General features: G+C 37.3%; 2 protein-coding genes across 20 annotated transcripts in view; one reads left to right on the top strand and one right to left on the bottom strand.

Annotated features, from left to right (window-relative positions):
- Positions 1-20,607, top strand: part of VPS54 (VPS54 subunit of GARP complex) — a 106,310-nt gene that overhangs the window by 78,804 nt on the left and 6,899 nt on the right. For 6 of the 9 annotated variants that reach the window (XM_003413634.3, XM_064268645.1, XM_003413633.3 and 3 more), the window contains 7 exons: positions 4,193-4,256; positions 6,778-6,883; positions 7,768-7,855; positions 8,432-8,553; positions 8,668-8,748; positions 17,506-17,613; positions 19,892-19,986. In XM_003413634.3, coding sequence (XP_003413682.1) covers positions 4,193-4,256; positions 6,778-6,883; positions 7,768-7,855; positions 8,432-8,553; positions 8,668-8,748; positions 17,506-17,613; positions 19,892-19,986 — 664 coding nt within the window. Of the gene's footprint in view, positions 1-4,192; positions 4,257-6,777; positions 6,884-7,143; positions 7,245-7,767; positions 7,856-8,431; positions 8,554-8,667; positions 8,749-17,505; positions 17,614-17,656; positions 17,757-19,891; positions 19,989-20,607 lie in introns of those variants that run through there. The other 3 variants (XR_010317914.1, XM_023552683.2, XR_010317915.1) reach the window with 3 other exon arrangements.
- UGP2 (UDP-glucose pyrophosphorylase 2) overlaps positions 9,676-20,607 on the bottom strand; it is a 73,447-nt gene continuing 62,515 nt past the window's right edge. For 10 of the 11 annotated variants that reach the window (XM_064268651.1, XM_064268652.1, XM_064268646.1 and 7 more), the window contains one exon: positions 9,676-20,603. The gene's annotated coding sequence lies outside the window, so the exon portion shown is untranslated. The remainder of the gene's footprint in view (positions 20,604-20,607) is intronic. The other variant, XM_023552690.2, reaches the window with a different exon arrangement.

Below are 20,607 nucleotides of genomic sequence, written 5' to 3'. Positions count from 1 at the left end.
ACAAGAAGCTAGACTGTATGAAGAGGAACCCAGTATCAGGCTTGGAGGAAGACTCATCAACAACCTGTGTTATGCAGATGACACAGCCTTGCTTGTTGAAAGTGAAGAGGTTTTGAAGCATTTACAGATGAAGCTCAAAGACCACAGCCTTCAGTATGTATTACGCCTCAACATAAGGAAAACAAAAATCCTCAGAACTGGACCAAGAAGCAACATCATGATAAATGGAGAAAAAAATTGAAGTTGTCAAGGATCTCATTTTACTTGGATCCACAATCAACAATCATGGAAGCAGTGGTCAAGAAATCAAAAGACTCATTGTTGCATTGGGCAAATCTGCTGCAAAAATACTCTTTAAAATGTTAAAATGTAATGACGTCACTTTAAGGACTTAAGTGCACCTGGCCCAAGCCATAGTGTTTTCACTTGCCTTATATGCATGTGAAGGCTGGATGATAAATAAGGAAGACTTCGAAGAAGAAACCCTTTAAATTGTCATGTTGTTGAAGAATATTGAATATACCAGGGACTGCCAAAAGAATTAACAAATCTGTCTTAGAAGAGGTACAACCAGAAAGCTGCTTACGAGCAAGGATAACGAGACCACGTCTCACACACTTTGGCCAGGTTTTCAGGAAGGATCAGTCCCTGAAGAAGGATATCGTGCTTGGTAAAGTAGAGGGTCAGTGAAAAAGAGGAAGACCCTCAATGACATGGATTGACACAGTGGCTGCATAACAACTATTGTAAGGATGGCGCAGGACCAGGTGGTGTTTTGTTCTGTTGTACATAGGGTCGCTGTGATTCAGAATTGACTCGAGGGCACCCAACAAGAACAACAGAGTGGCACAGCAGTTAAGACCTAGGGCTGCTAACCAAAAGGTTGGCAGTTTGCATCTACCAGGTGCTCCTTGGAAACCCTATAGGGCAGTTATTTTGGGTCCTGTAGGGTTACTATGAATCGGAATCAACTTGACAGTAACAAGTTTTTTGTTTTAATCAAATTTAAGGATCCTTTGTTTTTATTCATTTATCCACCATACATTTTATTGAGTTAGTGCTAACTTCTTAGCCAGGCATTGGGTGAGTGAAAGGTAATGGCTAGCAGCTAATGTTTATTGAGTGGTTACTAGGTGCCATACGCTATTCTAAGCGCTTTATGTGTTATTATCTCATTTATAGCTCCATGAGCCAGACACTATTAGTGTTCCCATTGAAAAATTCTGGAAATTGGGGCACAAAGAGTGTAGGTAATTTTCCCAAGGTTGCATAGCTAGGAAGAGCTGAAATTTTTTTTTTTTTGGTGAAAATATACACAGCAAAACTCACTCCATTCCACAGTTTCTAGACAAAATGATCAGTGAAATTGGTTAAATTTTTCACATTGTGTCACCATCCTTGTTATTTCTGTTCTAGTTGTTTCACTTCCATTTACTTAATCTCCTTACCACCAGCCTTCTCATCTGTGCTTTAAAATAGCTGTTGACACTTTAGTCTTACATAATTTTTTTTTTTTTTAAGTAACGTAATACTCAAGGGTGGCTATCTTTATTCTTTGGGCTAAATTATTAGTTTAAAGGTGACTTCAGAGGATAGTATCAATTCAAGGTTTGAAGACCAGTTCAGGGCCATAGTCTTGGGGACTCATTCAGCCTTAGCAGGTCCAGTAAGTCTGGATTCTTTAAGAATTTTAAGTTTTCTTCTGCATTTTTCTCCTTTTTATCAAGGTTTTTCCGTTATATTCATGATTAGAATGTTCAGTAGTGGTAACTGGGGACCATCTAGTTCTTCTGGTCTCAAGGTGGAGGAGGCAGCAGTTCATGTAGACAATTAGTCCTTTAGTCCAGGACCTTCTCTGATTCTTGGACTTCCTTCTTTCTCTTTTGTTTCAGATGAATAGAGACCAATAGTTGTATCTTAGATGGCCACTTATAAGCTTGCTTTTATATGTATATGTATATATTTTATTGTGTTCTAGGTGAAAGTTTACAGAGCAGATTAGTTTCCCATTCAGCAAATTGTACACAAAGTGTTCCATGACATTGGTTGCATTCCCACACTATGTCAACACTTTCCCCATTTCCCCCCTGGCTTCCCTGTTTCCCTGCTCCTTCCTGCCTTCTCATCTATGCTTTTGGGCAAATATTGCTCTTTTGGTCTTATATAATTGTTTGCTCTACAGAGCACATCCTTTTCAGGTGTTATTTATTTTATAGGCCTGTCTGTTGCTTGACTGGAACGTGGTTTCTAGGAATGACTGCAGTTCCAAGTCAGAGGGGTATCATAGGGCTGTAGTCTCAAGGGTTCCTCCAGTCTCTATCAGGCCTGTACATCTGGCCTTTTTTTTGTTTGTTTATGAATTTGATTTTTTGTTCTACATTTTTCTCCTGCCTTGTCCAGGACCCTCTTTCGTGATCCCAGAGTGGTCATGCTCATAAGCTTTTAAGACCCCAGACACTACTCACCATACCGGGAAGTAACATAAACTTTAAGAGCTATATTATGTCAATTGACTGGACTGCCCCATGAGACCATGGCCCTAACCTTAACAGATAGACATTTGAGACCCTTCTTTCAGTTACTGCGCTATAACATTTCTCTGCAATATAGAGAATTGGTTAAGACACAGTCCTTACATTGAAAAAATGTGTAGTATCACAAATGTAGTGAATTATGATTAAAAGTTATATCACACTGAACTTCTTTGCTCGAAAGAGAAGAAGTAGAAGCATCACATCTTAGAGCTCAAAGGGACTTGAAACTTAGGGAACCATGATGACTTACCCATGGTGATCTATTTAATTTTGCTGATCCAGGGTAATAATCCATTCCACTGTTCATTTTACCTTAACATGCTGAATTTTGTCTTATTAGAAATACCACATGCTGAAATAATGTAACTTCTGGATTGATAATTAAATACATAATCTTTCCATCGAATTTAGAAATTAACTTGTATTCTGAGAATAATAATAAATAAAAGACAACCTAATTGAGGGGACCCCAGAAGACAAGGCCCAGGGACTGCCTGTTAGCCCAAAACTAAAACGATTCCCGAAGCCAACTCTTCAGACAAAGATTAGACTGGACTGTAAGACACAAAATGATACTCGTGAGGAGTGTGCCGCTTAGCTCAAGTAGACACATGAGACTAAAGGGGCAGCTCCTGTCCAGAGATAAGATGAGAAGGCAGAAAGGGACAGGAGCTGGTTGAATGGACACAGGAAATCTGGAGTGGAAAGGAGGAGTGTGTTGTCACATTATAGGGGAGAGGAACTAGGGTCACATAACAATGTGTGTATAAATTTTTGTATGAGAAAGTAGCTTAACTGTAGACTTTCACTTAAATCACAATAAAAAAAGGAAAAAAAAGTTGAAATGCCAGTTCCAAACTAATAATAATAATGTTTATATTGTTATATAGTATAGAATGTATACATTATGTGTGTGTGTGTATATATACATATATTTTTAACTATTTACTGATCGTTTGCCCTGTGCCAGGCCTAGAGGATATGCAATTTGGCAATAACTGACTCTGCCATTAACCGTAAACATTATCTTTACCACTAACATTAACCATTGTTATCTGCTTTTTTTCTAACATTGTATTGTGAAACTTCCCAAACCTATACAAAAACAGGGAGAATAGTATAATGACCCCCTCCTGTTGTCCTCAAATCCAAGCATGATCAGTTATCAACATTTAGGTTTCCTTTTTTTTTTTTAATTTTAATTTTAATTTTAGTGAAAATATACACACCAAAACATACACCCATTCAACAATTTCTACATATGCAATTCAGTAACATTGGCTACATTCTTGACGTTGTGTGACCATTCTCTCTATCCCTACTCGTATTGTTTCACCACCATTGACTTAGACTCAGTGTTACCTGCTTTTAATGGATCAAGATATTGATGCTCGGAGAGGTTAAGTAATTGGTCCAAGGTCATGCATCCAGTAATTGGTAGTGCTGGAACTCAAATTCAGATCTCCCTGACTCCAAACCTGATATACTTTATTTATTCTGTGCCAAATGACTTTCAAAGAAGTAGCTAATTATTTTCAGAAATGAGATTAGTTCCAAACCCTAAATAGGAACTATCCAACTTTTTCCCAGTTTTTTTCTTTATTGCTTTATTTCATCTTGTACTCTTGTCTCTCTCGTTTATTCGCTGTACTATCTAGCTACAGAAGAAAGGAGACCAGCTGAAGTTCTCGTTGTTGAGGGACAACAGTATGCTGTTGTTGGGTAAGTGACAGATTTTTCTTTATTGTTTGAATCAGTTATTTAAAGCATAGGTCTTTTAGTTTCCTTCTGAAGTGATTTGGAAATTTTGAGTTAAAAAATTTTAAATCCTACAAGGAAGTTGTATGGATTCATTTTTGTTTATGTGTTCTGTAATATGCTGTATCTGTTGGACTGGGTTGATTTTCCTCATATAGCAAGAAATCTAGAGGTGGACAGTCTAAGGAGAGTATAGTGACTCCTTGATGTTGCTACCATCCCAGGCTTTTTCTGTCTTTTTTTCTTACAGCTTTCTCAGTGTGTAGTGTAACATAATGTTTAAAATGGTGGGCTCTGGAGTCAGACTGCTTAGGTTTTGAAGCCCAGGGTCTCTGCTACTCTTTGTGACCTTGGGCAAATTACTCTATGTTCTTCATTTTGCTCATCAGTGGAATTAAATATGGATAGTAGTACTACACCATAGAATTATTGTGGAAATTAAACAGGTAATGCATGTAAAGCGTTTAGAGCCCTTGCAGTACAATGGTTAAGCACTTGGCTGCTAACCGAAAGGTTGGTGGATGTATGATCCCATTTGATCTTTCCAACCACTTTGTGAAAGAGACATTAGAGAATTGAAGCTTAGGAGGTTAAATGCTTAACATAAAGTGACCCAAACGGTCACCCAGAATTCTAATCTAGGTCTAGCTCCCGGTACCTAAACTAGCATTCTTTTTCACTTTTCATCTTTGCGTATTGTCACTGTCTGAGTCCTTTCTGAAATAGCCACTCCCTCTAGGAAGAAAGGATGATCCTCTCTGTGTAAGTCCATGTGCCTCTATCGTGGCACTTACCTGAGTATATTAGAATTATTTATGTGTGTGTCTCCCTGGTTAGACTCTGAGTTCCTCAAAGGTGGGGATCATGTCTTACCATTTTTATTTTTCTTGGCACCTGATGCCCAAAAATCCAATCTGCCAAGTCGATTGCTTACTTTTAGCGACCCTATGGGACAGAGTAGAACTGCCTCAGAGGGTTTCCAAGGCTCTAAATCTTTACAGAAACAGACTGCTACGTCTTTCTCCCCTGGAGCGGCTAGTGGGTTGGAACCACTGACCTTTCAGTTGGTAGCCGAGCACTTTGACCACTGTGCCACCAGTGCGTCTGGCACCTAATAAGTACTCAAAAAGTATGTGTAAAATTGATGGTTTTTCTCAATCCTATGATCTAACACTGTGAAGTATGCAAGTCCTAAGGTAAAGTTTCCATCCCTTTCTCCTTTGGAGTCCTTCCTTATTTCTGATAAGGCAGAGTTTGTTTTCAACCTCCCTGTAATCTCATCCATTCCATCTAATTATGCTTTTCTTCCTTAATTACCCATGTGCTTGATGGCAATGATTACTACTACATTCTGGCTATCTGGGCAAAGAGCTTTCTAGATCTTTAAGCAAAGAGGCTGTTGCCCAGAGATTGAACTCCCCGGCCAAGTGGGGGAATATTATGTCTTCTGAAAGAAGGTTATAAAAGAGAGGTAATGGATTTATGCCCAGCAGACTCTAGGGATTGGCATGGAGAGTGATATGTAGTCTCACCATTACGCCCTTATAAAGGCTAGACAAACTTCCTTCAACCTCTAGTTCCTGGTGCCCTTCAGACTTTTATAAAGCATTATTGTACTTGGATTTGCCATGTCAGAGCATTCCGTTGAATTTAGATGCCCAGTAACGGCTGGTTCGCCCTTAATCTCAGCCTTCTTTTACCCTCTCAGTGGGGAGTCTTTCCAGCTTGTGACGTGTCATGCTAACGAGCTGGTAACGTTCTCATATTTGGAGGGAGTTTTATAACCTGCCAGTTCACTCCTCAGAAGGCATATTGTCCTTAGAAGCCATTACAGACTCTCTTTCATTTCACTCAGAAAATCTGGACGAGGTTCCCTTCCCTAATTCAGCAGTTATGATTGAAGCCTACTGTGTTCTCAGTCAGAAACACAGGGCATGCTTTTTGTCAGTGTTTCTGAAATGGCTAAAGAACAGGATACTTGCCTTATTGAAGAGGCTTCCTTATTAAGAATACTACAAAAGAGTCAGGCGCCTGCAGCCCAGTATTTAAGGAGGCACTCGTTCTCTGCATCATGTAAGTGCTGCCCCTGAAATTGCACGACCTGGAGAGCAAGTACCTCCTTAAATTTTGCACCCTAGAAGCTGCTCTTGCCTCACCCTAGTTCTGAACCTGCTGCACATTAGGTGAAACACAGAATTTAACAGTTACTAAGATCAGCCCTGGTGGTGCAGTGGTTACGAGCCCAGCTGCTAACCAAAAGGTTGTTAGTTTGAATCCACCAGCCGCTCCTTGGAAAACCTATGGGGCAGTTCTACTCTGTCCTATAGGGTCTCTATGAGCCTGACTCAGTGGCAGTGGCTTTTTCTGGTTTTAACATTAGTATATCCTCAGAGATCCAGTGTGCTGGTAAGTAAGTAGATTTTCATATGCCAAATCAGTTTTTCATGTTCTGACTACCTACTGGGTCATCTTTCTTTTCTTATAGTACTGTATTGCTGTTAATAAGAATTATTCTTGAATATTGCCAGTGTGTGGATAACATCCCATCGGTTACTACTGACATGCTTACTCGTCTGTCAGATTTATTGAAGGTGTGTATGATTTCATCCCATTATGGAAAAATACTTGGAAGAAGTAATTCATTAGGGTGTGACTAATCTTTCAGCTCTAAGACATTTCAAGGTCAAGATATCTTTAAGATACTAATTTTGTGAAATTTGATTGTGGTTGGATCACACATGTTATTGGAAAACAAGCTGCCTGCTTCCTTCTCACTCCACATTTAGTGACTCCTCATTACACCCATAGCGTTGTTAATGACATTGGAGACAGGAGATGATTTGTTCGTTAGGTGCTGAACATGACTGAGGCCTCTTAGGTCAAAAAACCGGGACTGGTTTCAAATGTGCATGGAAGGAATTCACTGAACTTTACAAAATTCATCTCACTAAGGTTAGAGATTTTTCTTAAATCATTCTTTCAGAACAATTGATGTAAAATGAAAATGTGGTGATACTCTCATTTAGCAATTTCATATTTAACCATAATAGGCTTAACTGCTAGGATAGAGAGAAGGTTTTATTTTTGTCAAACCTCTAATCTGTCGATTAATTCTATCCTGAACTTGAGTTGTCATGTTTTAGTGCAGAAAGATTTTGTTACCCTTTTGCAAAGAAACTTTCCCAGTAAAAATGACTGAAACTGAACTTGTTTTTTGAATACAAATTAAAGATTAGTTTCAGAACAGTTGGTTTTTAGAATTTCTCAACCTTTTTCCCTACCAGGCAATAACTATCATTTTGAAAGCTTTTTTTTATCTTTACGTAAATAGACCTTAATTGCTTCTACTAGAAAATTCTTTTGGTCCTTGAATGAGAGGAAAGAGGAAATATGTTTTTAGAACTGTTAACACATTGCCAGCATATAAGAACTACTTTTTAATAAATGGTTATTTTTTTTCTCCTTCCTTTGTTAGTATTTCAATTCAAGAAGTTGCCAGTTAGTTCTGGGAGCTGGTGCATTGCAAGTTGTTGGACTAAAAACAATAACTACAAAAAATTTGGGTATGTATTCTTGCACTTAATTCATTTCTAAGATGTTACGATGATGTTGCTATATTCATTGTGTTGTTATTATAACTATTTTTTGTATAGCCCTAACCAAAAGGCTCTAAAAGTGGCAAATGCTACTTCATTTTCTTTATGTATCATCATGAATGAAAAATTAACCCCTGCGGAAACGTTACGAGGGGCTTCCATTGTAACAAAAGGTATAAATGGCTTGGGAGTTGCACCACTCTAGAAAATGTTAAGATGTAATGTGTATGAAGTGCTTTGGCGTGAAGGGTATCCGAATATCAGAAGAGGTCCTCTTTTCCTGTTAGCTTTTTCTTATCGGTAATGCTTAAACTTGAGTCCATTGGGAGTCTTGTATGGAAAAGCATCGTGTTCATTATATCATTCAGTACCAAATAATTTTCTTAAAATGAAATATGTTGCCCTCTCCACTGTGCTCTTCTTTTATGGAATAAACTGGAGTCTGTATAAAATTGACATTTTTCACTTAATTGGATATATAATTAAAGTCAACTAATATCTGTTTTTGTTACTCCATGATATATCCATTCCCTGGATCTTCAGCTCTTTCTTCACGCTGTTTGCAGTTAATTGTGCACTACATTCCTGTGATCCGGGCTCATTTTGAAGCTCGACTGCAGCCTAAGCAATATAGCATGCTTAGGCATTTTGATCATATCACTAAGGTACTTTTTCTTATTTTTTTCTATTGGAATTTCATAAATTGAATTCCTTAATTGATGAATAATTCTTAGATGTATCCCAGGGACTTTAAAGTGTAATGTTATTTCTCATTACAGGACTACCATGACCACATAGCTGAAATATCAGCTAAGCTTGTAGCGATAATGGACAGCTTATTTGACAAGCTATTATCTAAGGTAATGATTTATGAAAATTATTAGTCTGTGCTTAAAGGCATTGTGGCTTTTCATTTTATAGAGAATCCTTTATAAACAACTTGAAATGTAACAACAGAATCTGAATTTTTAGAAGATAGTTACTAATTGGTAGAATATTGTTGATTTTTTTCGGGAAATGAGACCATCTGCTGTGACCAAGGCTGCCCATATAATTGTCTAATAAATCAAATTCTTCAGGGTTTAGAAAGTAACTCAATAAAATGTTCAGATTACTCAAATAGTTGATACTCATCTTCTAAGTGGTGGGGGTGAGGGAGTGGCGTAGGGATGATTCCAAGGATGATGGAGACCCTATGTAGAAGTAATTTCATGCCAACTGTATAAACAGATTTTAGTGAGCTCCCTCCGGAGATAGAATTGGAAGGACAAAGATCAAAATAGGGGAAAAATAAATAAATTATTAGAGATAAAGTCTCACTTCATTTCCAGAGTAAAAATGCAGTCTGAGGTGCTGTTATTTTCCTCATAGATAATCAATTTCACTATTTCATTTGTTTCTCATTCTTACTAAAAGAAGTGATGTTCCCCCCCCCCCCATTCTCAATTACATTGGGAGGATTGTAATAGCTTCCTAGGGCTGTAGTAATGAATTACTATAGACTGAGTGACTTAAAACAACAGAAATGTATTTTCTTATACTTCTGGAGGCTAGGAGTCAAATTAAGATGTCAGCAGAGCTGTGCTCCTTCTGGAGGCTCTAGGGAAATATCCTTTTTGGCTCTTCCTAGCTTCTGGTGGCTCCTGGCAGTCCTTGGTGTTTGTAGCAGCATCATTCCAGTTTCTGTCTTCATCTTCACATGACCTTCTCTGTGTTTCTGTGTCTGTCCTTTCCTCTTGTAAGGACACCAGTCATTGGATTTAGGACACCAGTCATTGGATTTAGGGCCCACTCTAAATAAAAAAAAAAAAAAAAAATTTTTTTTTTCGAAATCAAGGATGATTTTATCTTGAGATCTTAACTACTTGCATCTGCAAAGACCCTTATTCCCAAATAAGGTCATAGTCTGAAGTTCTAGGTGGACATAAATTTGGGGAGACACTGTTGAACCCACTACAGAGAGAGTATCTTTAGGAAAATGTCATTTAATCAGCTGCAGTGACTTTTGCCCTATTTCTCATTCTTTCCATCATGCATTCATTTATTCATTTAGTGAATAAGTTATGCGCAAAGCATTGTTTTAGAAAACAGAGGGGGTTGTGAGGTGAATCAGTCTTGGATCTTGTCCTCAAGCAGCAAAGTATCTAATAGGGGAAATATATCAATGCCAGAAGGTAGAAAGTGTCACAAGGAAGGAATTGATTTAGTGCCAGGGGAGCTTGTAATGCTCTGAGAGAGATGGTTGCCAGGTGGGGAAGGAGATCTGGGAAAGCTTTATGGATGAGACGTGTATAAGTTTTGCTTTTAAAGATAGCTAAAATGAGGGCAAATGAAATTGAAGTTAAGAGATATTCTGGGCAGAGATAACAGCATGAGCAGACATGCTGGTAGGAATAATAAGGCAGTTTCGTGTTAGGATTTTGGAGTCAGGTAGACAGACCTAAGCTCAAATCCAACCTTCGTGACTTATTAGCCACTGAAGGGATGGCTTAGGCAAAGTATTAATCTCCTAAGTGTCAGTTTCTGTCTTTAAATGGGGGTAATAATACAGCCTTCCTCATAAGACTGAAGTGAGGAGTAATGAGATAATACATGAGGAATGCTTTTATTATGCCTTTGGGTATGGCAAGTTCTAGTAGATATTGTCTGCTGATGGTTTTGTTATTGTTAATAACAAAGGTAAGTAGCTCAATTTATTAGCTAATGCATTAGGCTGGGTGAACAGAGGAGTAATGGGAGATACATTGGAAAGATAGTGGAGAGCTTTGACTACTGGTGGAAAGCTAAGCAACTTAAGTTAGATTTATTGAGGTATAATTTGTTGTTGTTAGGTGCCTTTGAGTCTACCCGGACTCATAGCGACCCCATGTAAAACAGAACGGAACGTTGTCCAGTCCTGTGCCATCCTCACGATTGTTGCTATATTTGCGCCCATTGTTGCAGCCACTGTGCCATTTACCATTTAGTAAAATTCACCCTTTCTAAGTATACAGTTCAATGAGTTCAATAAATATGTACAGTAGTGGAACTACTACAGTCAAGATGTAGAGTAGTTCCATTACCCCTCAACATTCCCTTGGACCTTTTTGCAGTCAATTCTCTCCCCACACCCCTAGCCCCTGGCAACCACAGATCTGATTTCTGTCTGTATAATTTTGCCTTTTCCAGAATTCCTATAAATGGAATCATACAGAATGTAACCTGTTGTGGTGGACTTCTTTTGCTTAGCTCGATGCTTTTAGAATTCATGAATGTTGTCTCATGTGTCAGTGGTTTGTTTCTTTTTATTATCTAGCAGTGTCCATTGTATGGATGAACCACTGTTTATCCAGTCACCAGTTGATGGACATTGGTGTTGTCTCCAGTTTTTGGCTATTATGACCAAAGCTGCTATAAACATTTGTGTGCAGATCTTTGTGTATCCGCTTGTTTTCATTTCTCTAGTGTAGATACCTTGGAATAGGGTTGTTGGTTGTCTGGAAGTGTATAACTTTATATTAACTTTATAAAAATGCTACATTGTTTTCCAAAGTGGCTGTACCGTTTTGCTGTTCTACTTCCAGTGTATGAAAGTTTTAGTTGTTCCTCATCCTTGCAAATACCTTCTGTTGTCTATTTTGTTTGTGTTTTAGTGTTAACCCTTCTAGAAGGAGCGCGTAGAGTGATATCTCATTGTGGTCTTAATTTCCATTTTCCTAATTACTAATATGTTGAACACCTTTTCATGTGCTTCTTTGTCATCCATCTCTCTTCTTTGATAAAATGTCTGTTTAAATCTTTTGCACATTTTAAAAATTTAGTTGTTTACTTTATTATTGAGTTGTACCCACCCAAACCAAACCCACTGCCATCGAGTCGATTCTGACTCATAGCGACCCTATAGGATCAGAGTAGAACTGCCCCATAGAGTTTCCAAGGAGCGCCTGGTGGATTCAAACTGCCATCTTCTTGGTTAGCAGCTATAGCACTTAACCATTGCGCCACCAGGGTTTCCATTGAGTTGTAAGTGTTCTTTATATATTCTGATACAAGTCTTTTATCAGATACGTGTCTTGCAAATATTATCGTCTGGTCTGTGGCTTGTCTTTTTGTTTTCTTAAAAATGTACTAAAAAGCAATTTTTAATTTTGATGAAATCCAGTTTATCATTTTTTTCTTTTATTGTTCATGCCTTTTGTGTCCCATCCTAAGAAATCTTTGTATTGCCCAAGGTACTCCTAGAAGTTACATAGTTTGAGGTGTTATATTTAAGTCTGTGATCCATTTCTAATAGTCCAAGGTTTGAGTCAGTGTTCATTTTTTTTGATATTCAGTCGTTCCAGCACCATTTGTTGAAAAGACTGTCATTTCTTTATTAAATTACCTTGACACCTTTGTAAAAACTCAATCTTTTTTGTGTGGGTCTGTTTTTGGGCTCTCTATTCTGTTGCATTGAACTGCATGTCTGCCTTTATACCGATATCACACTTTATTTCCTGTAGCATTGTAATACATCTTGAAATCAGGTAGTATGAGTCTTCCAGTATTTTTTTTTTTTTTGAAAATTGTTTTGACTATTCTAGGTCCTTTGCTTTTCTCTATAAATTTTAAAATCAGCTTATCGGATTCTACCAAAAGGCTGGTAGAATTTGAATTGAAATTGCATCGAATATGTAGATCAATCTGGGGAGAACGGACATCTTAACAGTATTGAATCTTCTGACCCGCACACAGTGTCCAGTGGTGTGCTGCAGCCAGCTTGCCCCTGCTAGCCTTCTCACATCTGCATTTGGTGACATCATGTTGGTATCTTGAAATTGGCTATGGTGGGAATATTTATACCACAGAAATCTGCAAATACTGAAAACCAGTGCTTTCCCTCCAGAGAGCCAGTTAAACATTTATCGCACACTACTGGGTTTATCTCTCCATTTCCTGAGGTCTTTAATGTTTCTCAGCAAAGTTTTGTAGTTTTCAGTGAACATATCTTGCACATATTTTCTTTGATTTGTCCTTAAGTATTTTTTGTTTTTCAACACTATCTTAAATGGTATTTTTAAAATTAAAATTTCCAGTTGTTCAATGCTGATATATAGAAATACAATTGATTTTTGTGTATTTTTTCTCTTAAATCCTACAACATTGCTAAATTCGTTTATTAGTCCTAGTGACATTTTTGTAGATTCTTTGAGATGTTTGCATACAGGAGCATGTCTGCAAACAAAGAGCTTTACATCTTTTTCATTCTGTAACCCTTTTATTTCTTTTTCTTGACTTGTGGCACTGGCTAGCACTTTCAGTACAATGTTGAACAGAAGTGGTAAGAGCAGACATGCTGGCTTTTTCCCACATTGGAGGGAAAGTGTTCAGTTCTTTAACTATTAAGGATGATGTTAACTATAGGTTTTGGTAGCTGCCTTTATCAGACCAAGGAAGTTCCCTTCTGTTTCTAGTTTGCTGAGAGGCTTGTATCATGAACAAATGTTGAATTTTGTCAAATACTCTGTCTGCATCTATTGTGATTGTCTTTCTTAGTCTGATAATGGTGAATTACATTGATTTTTGAATGTTGAATCAACCTTACATTCCTGAAATAAACCCACTTGGTCATGATGTATTATCCTTTTTATATACTTGATTTGCTAATATTTTGTTAAGGAGCTGTGTGGGACATCATGAGAGATATTGGTTTGTAGGGAGGGTGTATGTGTCTGTCTGTCTGATTTTGGTATTGGGGTAATGCTGGCCTTATAAAATGAGTGGGAAAGTACTCCTCTTTTTCTGTTTTCTTGAAAAATTTGTGTAGAATTGGTATTATTTTTTCCTTAAATGTTTTGTAGAATTTTCCAATGAAGTCGTTTATCTGCTTGTTGTGTTTGCTTTGTGGGAAGGCTTTTAATATAATTTTAGTCTTTTTAATACATATAGGACTATGCAGGTAATCTAATTCGTCTTGAGTTACCTTTGAAAGTTTCTTTCAATGAATTATTTCATTTATGTTATTAAATTTATATACATTATTTGTTCATAATATTCTGTTATTGTCCTTTTAATGCCTGTCAGGATTTGTAGTATTATCTGCTATTCTTTTTCATGTTATTGGTAATACCGTAATTTGTTCTCCTCTCTTTCTTTCTTGCTTTCACTTCATTCTTTCTTTTTCTCTCTCTTTGGATCAGTCTGGCTAGAAGTTTATCACTTGTTTTGATCTTTCAACAAACCGACTTTTGGTTTCATTGATACCTATATATCTCTGTTTTTCTGTTTCTTTGTTTTCTACTCTTGTTTTTTTCCCCCCTCCTTTAATTTGCTTTGAATTTAAGGTGCTCTTCTTTTTCTAGGTTCTTAAGTAAAGTAGAAGCTTAGATTATTGATTTGAGATTCATCTTGTTTTTTAATATAAGTATTTAATGTTATAAATTCTCTTCTGTGCACTGCTTTAGCTGTGTCCCACAAATTTTGATATTTTGTGCCTTTATTATCGCATTCAAAATATTTGTTTCTCTTGTAATTGCTAATTTGATCTGTAGGTTATCTGAAATGTATTGTTTAATTTCTAAAATCTCAAATATTTGAGGCTTTTCTAGAGGTTTTTTCTGTTATTATCTCTAATTCTGTTCTGGTAAGAGAACATACTTGGTATGATTTCGGTTCTTTTAAATTTGTCTTTTTAATTATTTATTTTATGGCCTAGAATATGGCCAACAAATATCTTGGTTAGTGTTCTATATGCACATGAGAAAATGTGTATTCTGCTGTTGTTGGGTGAAGTGTCCTGTGTATAGCAGTTAGGTGATGTTACTTGGTAGTGTTACTTAGGTCTTCCCTGTTCTTACTGATTTTCTGTCTACTTATTCTATCAATTACTGAGAGAAGAGTGCTGAAGTCTCCAACTATAATTGTGAATTTGTCTATTTTTTTCTTCAATTCTATTTTTGTTTATGTATCTTGAAGTTCCATTGCTAGGTACATATACATTTAGAATTGTCATGTCATCTTAATCTTTACTGTTATATAGTGTCCTTCTTTATCCCGGTTATGTTCCTTTTTTTGAAGCATATGTTGTGTGGTACATGAGGTTGTGCCATGGTCAGAGCCAGCTTGACAACAACTAACAATATGTTATTTGATATAAATATAACCACTGTAACTTTCTTTTGAATAATGTTAACTTAGAATTTCTTCTCCCATCCTTTTTCTTTTAACATTCTGTGTCTTAATACTTAAAAAGAGCTTCTTGTCTGTAGAATAAAGTGGAGTCTTGGCTTTTATTTTTTTTAATGTAGTCTGACAATTGCTGCCTTTTTATTGATGTATTTAGGCTATTTAAATTTAATATAATTTTTATATGGTTGCATTTAAATCAACCATCTTGATAGTTGTTTTCTATTTGGCCCTCTTTTTTTAATCTTCTCTTGGATTAATAGAATGTTTTTTATTTAATTTTATCTCCAGAATTGCCTTAAGTATATGCTTCAAATAACATTATTATGCCACTTCCCATTTAGTTTAAGAACTTTACAACAGTATACTTCTGTTTTCTCCTGCTCGGATTTTATGCTATTACCATTTTACTTCTACTTATAATGCATTGTTACCATTTTTGCTTTAGACAGTCATCTTTTGGAAATGCTGGTGGTGTAATGGTTAAGAGCTATGGCTGCTAACCAAAAGGTCGGCAGTTCAAATCCACCAGGAGCTCCTTGGAAACCCTATGGGACAGTTCTGCTCTGTCCTATAGGGTGCCTATGAGTCAAAATTGACTCAATGGCAATGCGTTTGGTTTTTTTAAGTCATCTTTTAAAGCGTTAAAAGTGAGAAAAGAATGTTTTATGTTTACCTTCGTTTTTACAAATTTTGGTGTCCTTCACTGCTTTGTGTAGGTCATCTGGTACCCTATTCCTTTTGCCTGAAGAACTTCCTTTAACACTGGAAGGTCTGCAGGCAATTTACTTAGTTTTTGCCTAAAAAAGCCTTTTATTTCTCTTTCATTTTTTAAAGATCTTTTTGCTAGCTTTAGAATTCTGTTGTCTTTTGGCTTGTATAGTTTCCAACAAGAAGTCTGCTCTCATACTTTGTTCCTGAACATGACTTTATGATTATATTTCAAAGCTGTTATTAAACAAAAACAAGATGAGGGAATATTTGAGATGTTTCTTGGCTGAAGAGAGACAAATCCTTGGATGGTCACAACTTTGCTAATCTTGTTTCAGTTGCATGTTTGGCCTTCTACAGCAGCAGTATACTGTCACTCATCACATTTTAATAAATTATATAAGATTAAAAAAAAAATAGACCAAACCTGTTGCCATCAAGTTGATTTCAACTCACAGTGACCCTATAGGATGGAGTAGAACTGCCACATAGGGTTTCCAAGGAACAGCGGGTAAATTTGAACTGCGAACCTTTTGGTTAGCAGCCAAGCTCTTAACCACTGCGCCATCAGAGCTCCGTATAAGACTAGTAAGTTTAAATAGTTTACCCAAATTTGTCTTGTAAATAAAAACAGTACATAATTGATGCTGTGTGAATTTTAAAATTATCTAAATCACACCAGTTCAAGATGTAAGAATAGTAATGATTATAGTCATTTTAATTTTTAGTATAGAAAGTTGTTGAAAAAGTCTTCTCTTTAGTTAGGGTAAATATGACTGCCATATTGGCCCATCTATGAAAGAAAAGGAACATTTTAATTCTAACAGAATTATATTGGTTTTTTTATTTCAGATATAATCGAGTCGACACATTCTTAAGATCCTGTTTAAAAACAGTCTGTTAATTTGGAGGGGCTGCTTTAATGAGTCATCGTCGTATACTGAGCCAGAGTAGTAGCTAACGTTTCTTGAGCACTTACTTTCTGCCAGCCACTGTCTTGTGCTCTTCTTTAATCCTCATAGCAGCCCACTGAGAACAGAGAAGCTAAGTAACTCACCTGTCATCACATAGTCTGTTTTAAGAGCAGAAGCAGCCTATGTCCTGAACCGCCAAGCTATGCTGACTCACTCAAAGCAGATTAGGCTGTTTAATGAAAGATCCTCAAGATTTGCATTTGTAGCACAGATCATAGCTGACTGCTGTATTAGTTTCCTAGGACTGGCATAACAAAGTACCACAAACTGGGTGGCTTAGAACAACAGAAATGGCTCTCTCAAAGTTCTGGAGGCTGGAAGTCTGAATTCAGCATGCTGGCAGGGCCATACTCCCTCTGAAGGCTCTAGGGGAGGATCATTCCTTATCTCCTCCAGCTTCTGGTAGCCCAGGTGTTCCTTGGTTTATGGCAGCATAACTCCAGTTGCTTTATATGGCTGCCTTCCCTCTCTGTCTGTCTATCTCTGTCTCTAGCACTCTTTTTATAAGGGTATCAGTCATATTGGATTAGGGCCCACCCTACTCCAGTATGACTTCATGTTAACTGAAGTATATATATCCAAAGACTATTTCCAAAAAAGGTCACATTCACAGATACTGGGAGTTGGGGCTTAAATATGTCTTTTTGGAAGATAAGAATTAACCCCTAACAAATGCTATACCAGCGTTAGACATGTAAAGGCAGAGAACATACTGTCTCGGGGAACAGTGGGAGACTGTGCAGTCAGAGGACGTGAGCGTAATCCTTGTTATCCTTCCCTACCTGACAGTATGAGGTGAAAGCTCCTGTCCCTTCTGCCTGCTTCAGGAATATTTGTAAGCAAATGGCAAAAATGCATGAAGCTATAGTTGATCTCCTTCCGGAAGAACAAACACAGGTGAGCAGTAATTCCTAAAACCACCGTTTCCTGTCTCACACAGCATGTGCGTGAGGAACTGAAGTGCCTTTAAACGCCTTGGGCACCGTTCGTGCTCCGGCTTGATTTTGTTATCAGTTGCTATACTGACTACTGAGGCATAGGTAAAAAATTTTAATTTCAAAATACCCTTTGATCTAATAGGCCAGATAATAGCTTTGCTATATAGTCAACAATTCTAAGAAGCAGATTTTCTGTCTGTCCATTGAATATTTTAGGTCCCAGATTCACGTGTATTACTAATTACATTATTAATTTAAAAATCAGAGTTGGCATTTGTCAGTGAGTCATAAAACATGTTACTCACTGTGAGCGTAATTGGAATTGGATATGAGAACAATCAGTGATGAAGTTAATGAGATTGACACTCAACTAAACCAATCAGTGTGCCTTGTCGTGGATGTTTGTGAGATCTGCGGAAGCGATCTGTTGGTGGCCGCTGACTCACGGCCGTCTTATCTCACAGGATGAACCTTGTCCACTGCTGCGCCATTCTCACAATCACCGGTGTGTCTGACCCACTGTTTTTTCGTTTGAGCCCGTTGTCGCAGCTGGGGTGTCAATCCATCTCATGGAGGGTTTCGCTCATTTTCACTGACCCTCTACTTTACCAAACATAATGTGATCTATAGTAGGCAAAAACCAGGAAAAATACTGAGTAGTCTTTGGTACCTCTCACCTATGAGGTATCCTCTCTCTGTTCCTGTCTCCCCTGCGTGAATATGAACACAGAGTTCTCTTACCTCTTCAGATACACCCTTGTTCCACCTCCCTCATTTCCCTTTCCTAGCACTTCAAAAGTTCCAGTATTCCTTTCACCCCCCCACCACCCCCAGTCTTCTGTACCAGGTGACCTCATTCAAGCTTAATTGTAGAATGAGACATTGTTATAATAGGAGCCTATTTTTTATATAGGGAGCCCTGGTAGCACAGTAGTTAAGTGCTCGTCTACTAACCAAAAAGTCAGTGGTTTGAACCCACCAGCTGCTCCTCTGGCGAAAGATGTGGCAGTCTGCTTCTGTAAAGATTACAGCCTTGGAAACCCTATAAGGCAGTACTACTCTGTCCTATAGGGTCATTATGAGTCAGAGTTGACAGCAGTAGGTATTTGTGATATGACAAATGTCCAGTGGGGTATTTGCTGTTCAGACAAGTTTATTTAGAACTATCGCCAATGAATAGAATGCCTGGAAATAATATTTTGGAGCAGAGAGTAGCTGTCTTAGTGACTCTTGCCTACTCTTGGTCCTGCTGGTCTCCTTTCCCATGCCACTTCAGACTTCCATCCTGTGCTAGTTATTGCCATTTTTATTCATGCTTCCATAGGCTTTTATTAATCATTCTGACATCATGATTAAATACCACCCAACTCCTTTGGGGCTTACTGAGGACTGAGGGCAAGCCATAAGATACAGAGTACCCACTAGGGTCTCTTTTCTTCTTCTCATTTCTTCCTAGTCAAGCCCTCCTTCCCATTCTACATGTAAGATCCCCCACCTCTGATGTTCAGACCTTCTGGGTTGGCCACCTGCATTCTAACACTAGAGCAAGGTGTAGCCAGGGCAAGGAGCTGGGCAAACAAGTACTTCATGTATTTTTATCTACATCATGATTTAAAGGGTGTAGGTTTATGTCAATAGTGCCACTTGAATACCAATAAATTTCACAAACTTTTCCATATATATGTAAATATAGAAGAAAATATTATAAATATATAAAATGTTATTCCACAAAATATTTTCCATAGATTAATTACATATACTTTCAGATCAGGTATTTTCCAAAGAAATACTGGACCATTGCATTATTATCTGATTTTACTAGTTTAGAAGGATTAAGGTATCTTTCCCTTTACCACTGTCACTTTTTTTTTTTCCTCTATCAAGTTCCTAGTTAATATATTGCAATATTCACTATTGCTTTTTACTTTTTTTTTTCACTTTTCCTGGTTAATCCCACTTCCATATCCCAGAAGAGTTATTCCAGGGTGCCAAAAGGCAGCAGTAAGTCTTTATCACTGAAAGGAATACTGCTGAGAAGGGAAAAAGAGCTTTTATCCGACTGAGGAGAAAAAGTGTAGTAAAATAGGAATTAAATACTTTCAGAGGAGTATCTTAAAAGAATATGCCAAAATAAAGATTTTTAAAAATATTTTCTCCAGATAAAACCAATGACTCTCAGATACTTATATCTTCTATTTCAGTAGAACTTTAAAAACTTAGTTTTTTTTCCTTTCCAGATGTTATTTTTAAGAATTAATGCAAGCTACAAACTACACTTGAAAAAGCAGTTATCTCACTTAAATGTGATTAATGATGGAGGACCTCAAAATGGGTATGTTTTTAACATGTTTCTATATATTACTACTATATCAAATTGTTTTGATAATTGGTTTTTATTCTTAATGCTGTCCTTGTCTGCCGTAATCATGCCTGGGCCCAAAACTGTGAAATCGGCAACTTTGTTTTCCTTTGTGCCTCCCCCAGCCTGTGGAAATTATATAAAGTGGTTTATAGATAGTCAGTTACTGAACGGATCTTATTTGTCTGTATTGAGGCTGTGTGGGTTAGTAGTGTCTCCTGAGGTGCCCACTAGTCTTCCTTTATCCAAAAAGGACTCAAAGAAGCCTCATTTACTAGCTATGTGACCATGTGAAAGTGACCTAACCTCTTGAAAAAACAAGCTTTTAAAAATAGAAATGACGATAAAAATCCCCTCATAGGACTTCTGTGAAGAGCAACATAGGTAAAGATATTACCTAGGTAAAGAAGATTTTACAAAATGTAAAGCACTGATCATTTAGCTACACCCTGACATGATTTTCTTAGTACGTTACCTCCCACAGATTTTAGGAATAAAAATCTTTTTTTTTTTTCCTGTTAATTAGAGGCTTAAATTTCAAACTTACAGGAACAAATGAAAAAAAGGTATTTTGGAATCAGAAGTTGACTCTGC

This window comes from Loxodonta africana, chromosome 15 (genome assembly GCF_030014295.1).
Source record: "Loxodonta africana isolate mLoxAfr1 chromosome 15, mLoxAfr1.hap2, whole genome shotgun sequence".
Taxonomy (NCBI): domain Eukaryota; kingdom Metazoa; phylum Chordata; class Mammalia; order Proboscidea; family Elephantidae; genus Loxodonta; species Loxodonta africana.
The sequence above is the reverse complement of the archived record's forward strand: the minus strand, read 5'-3'. Positions and strand labels throughout refer to the sequence as shown.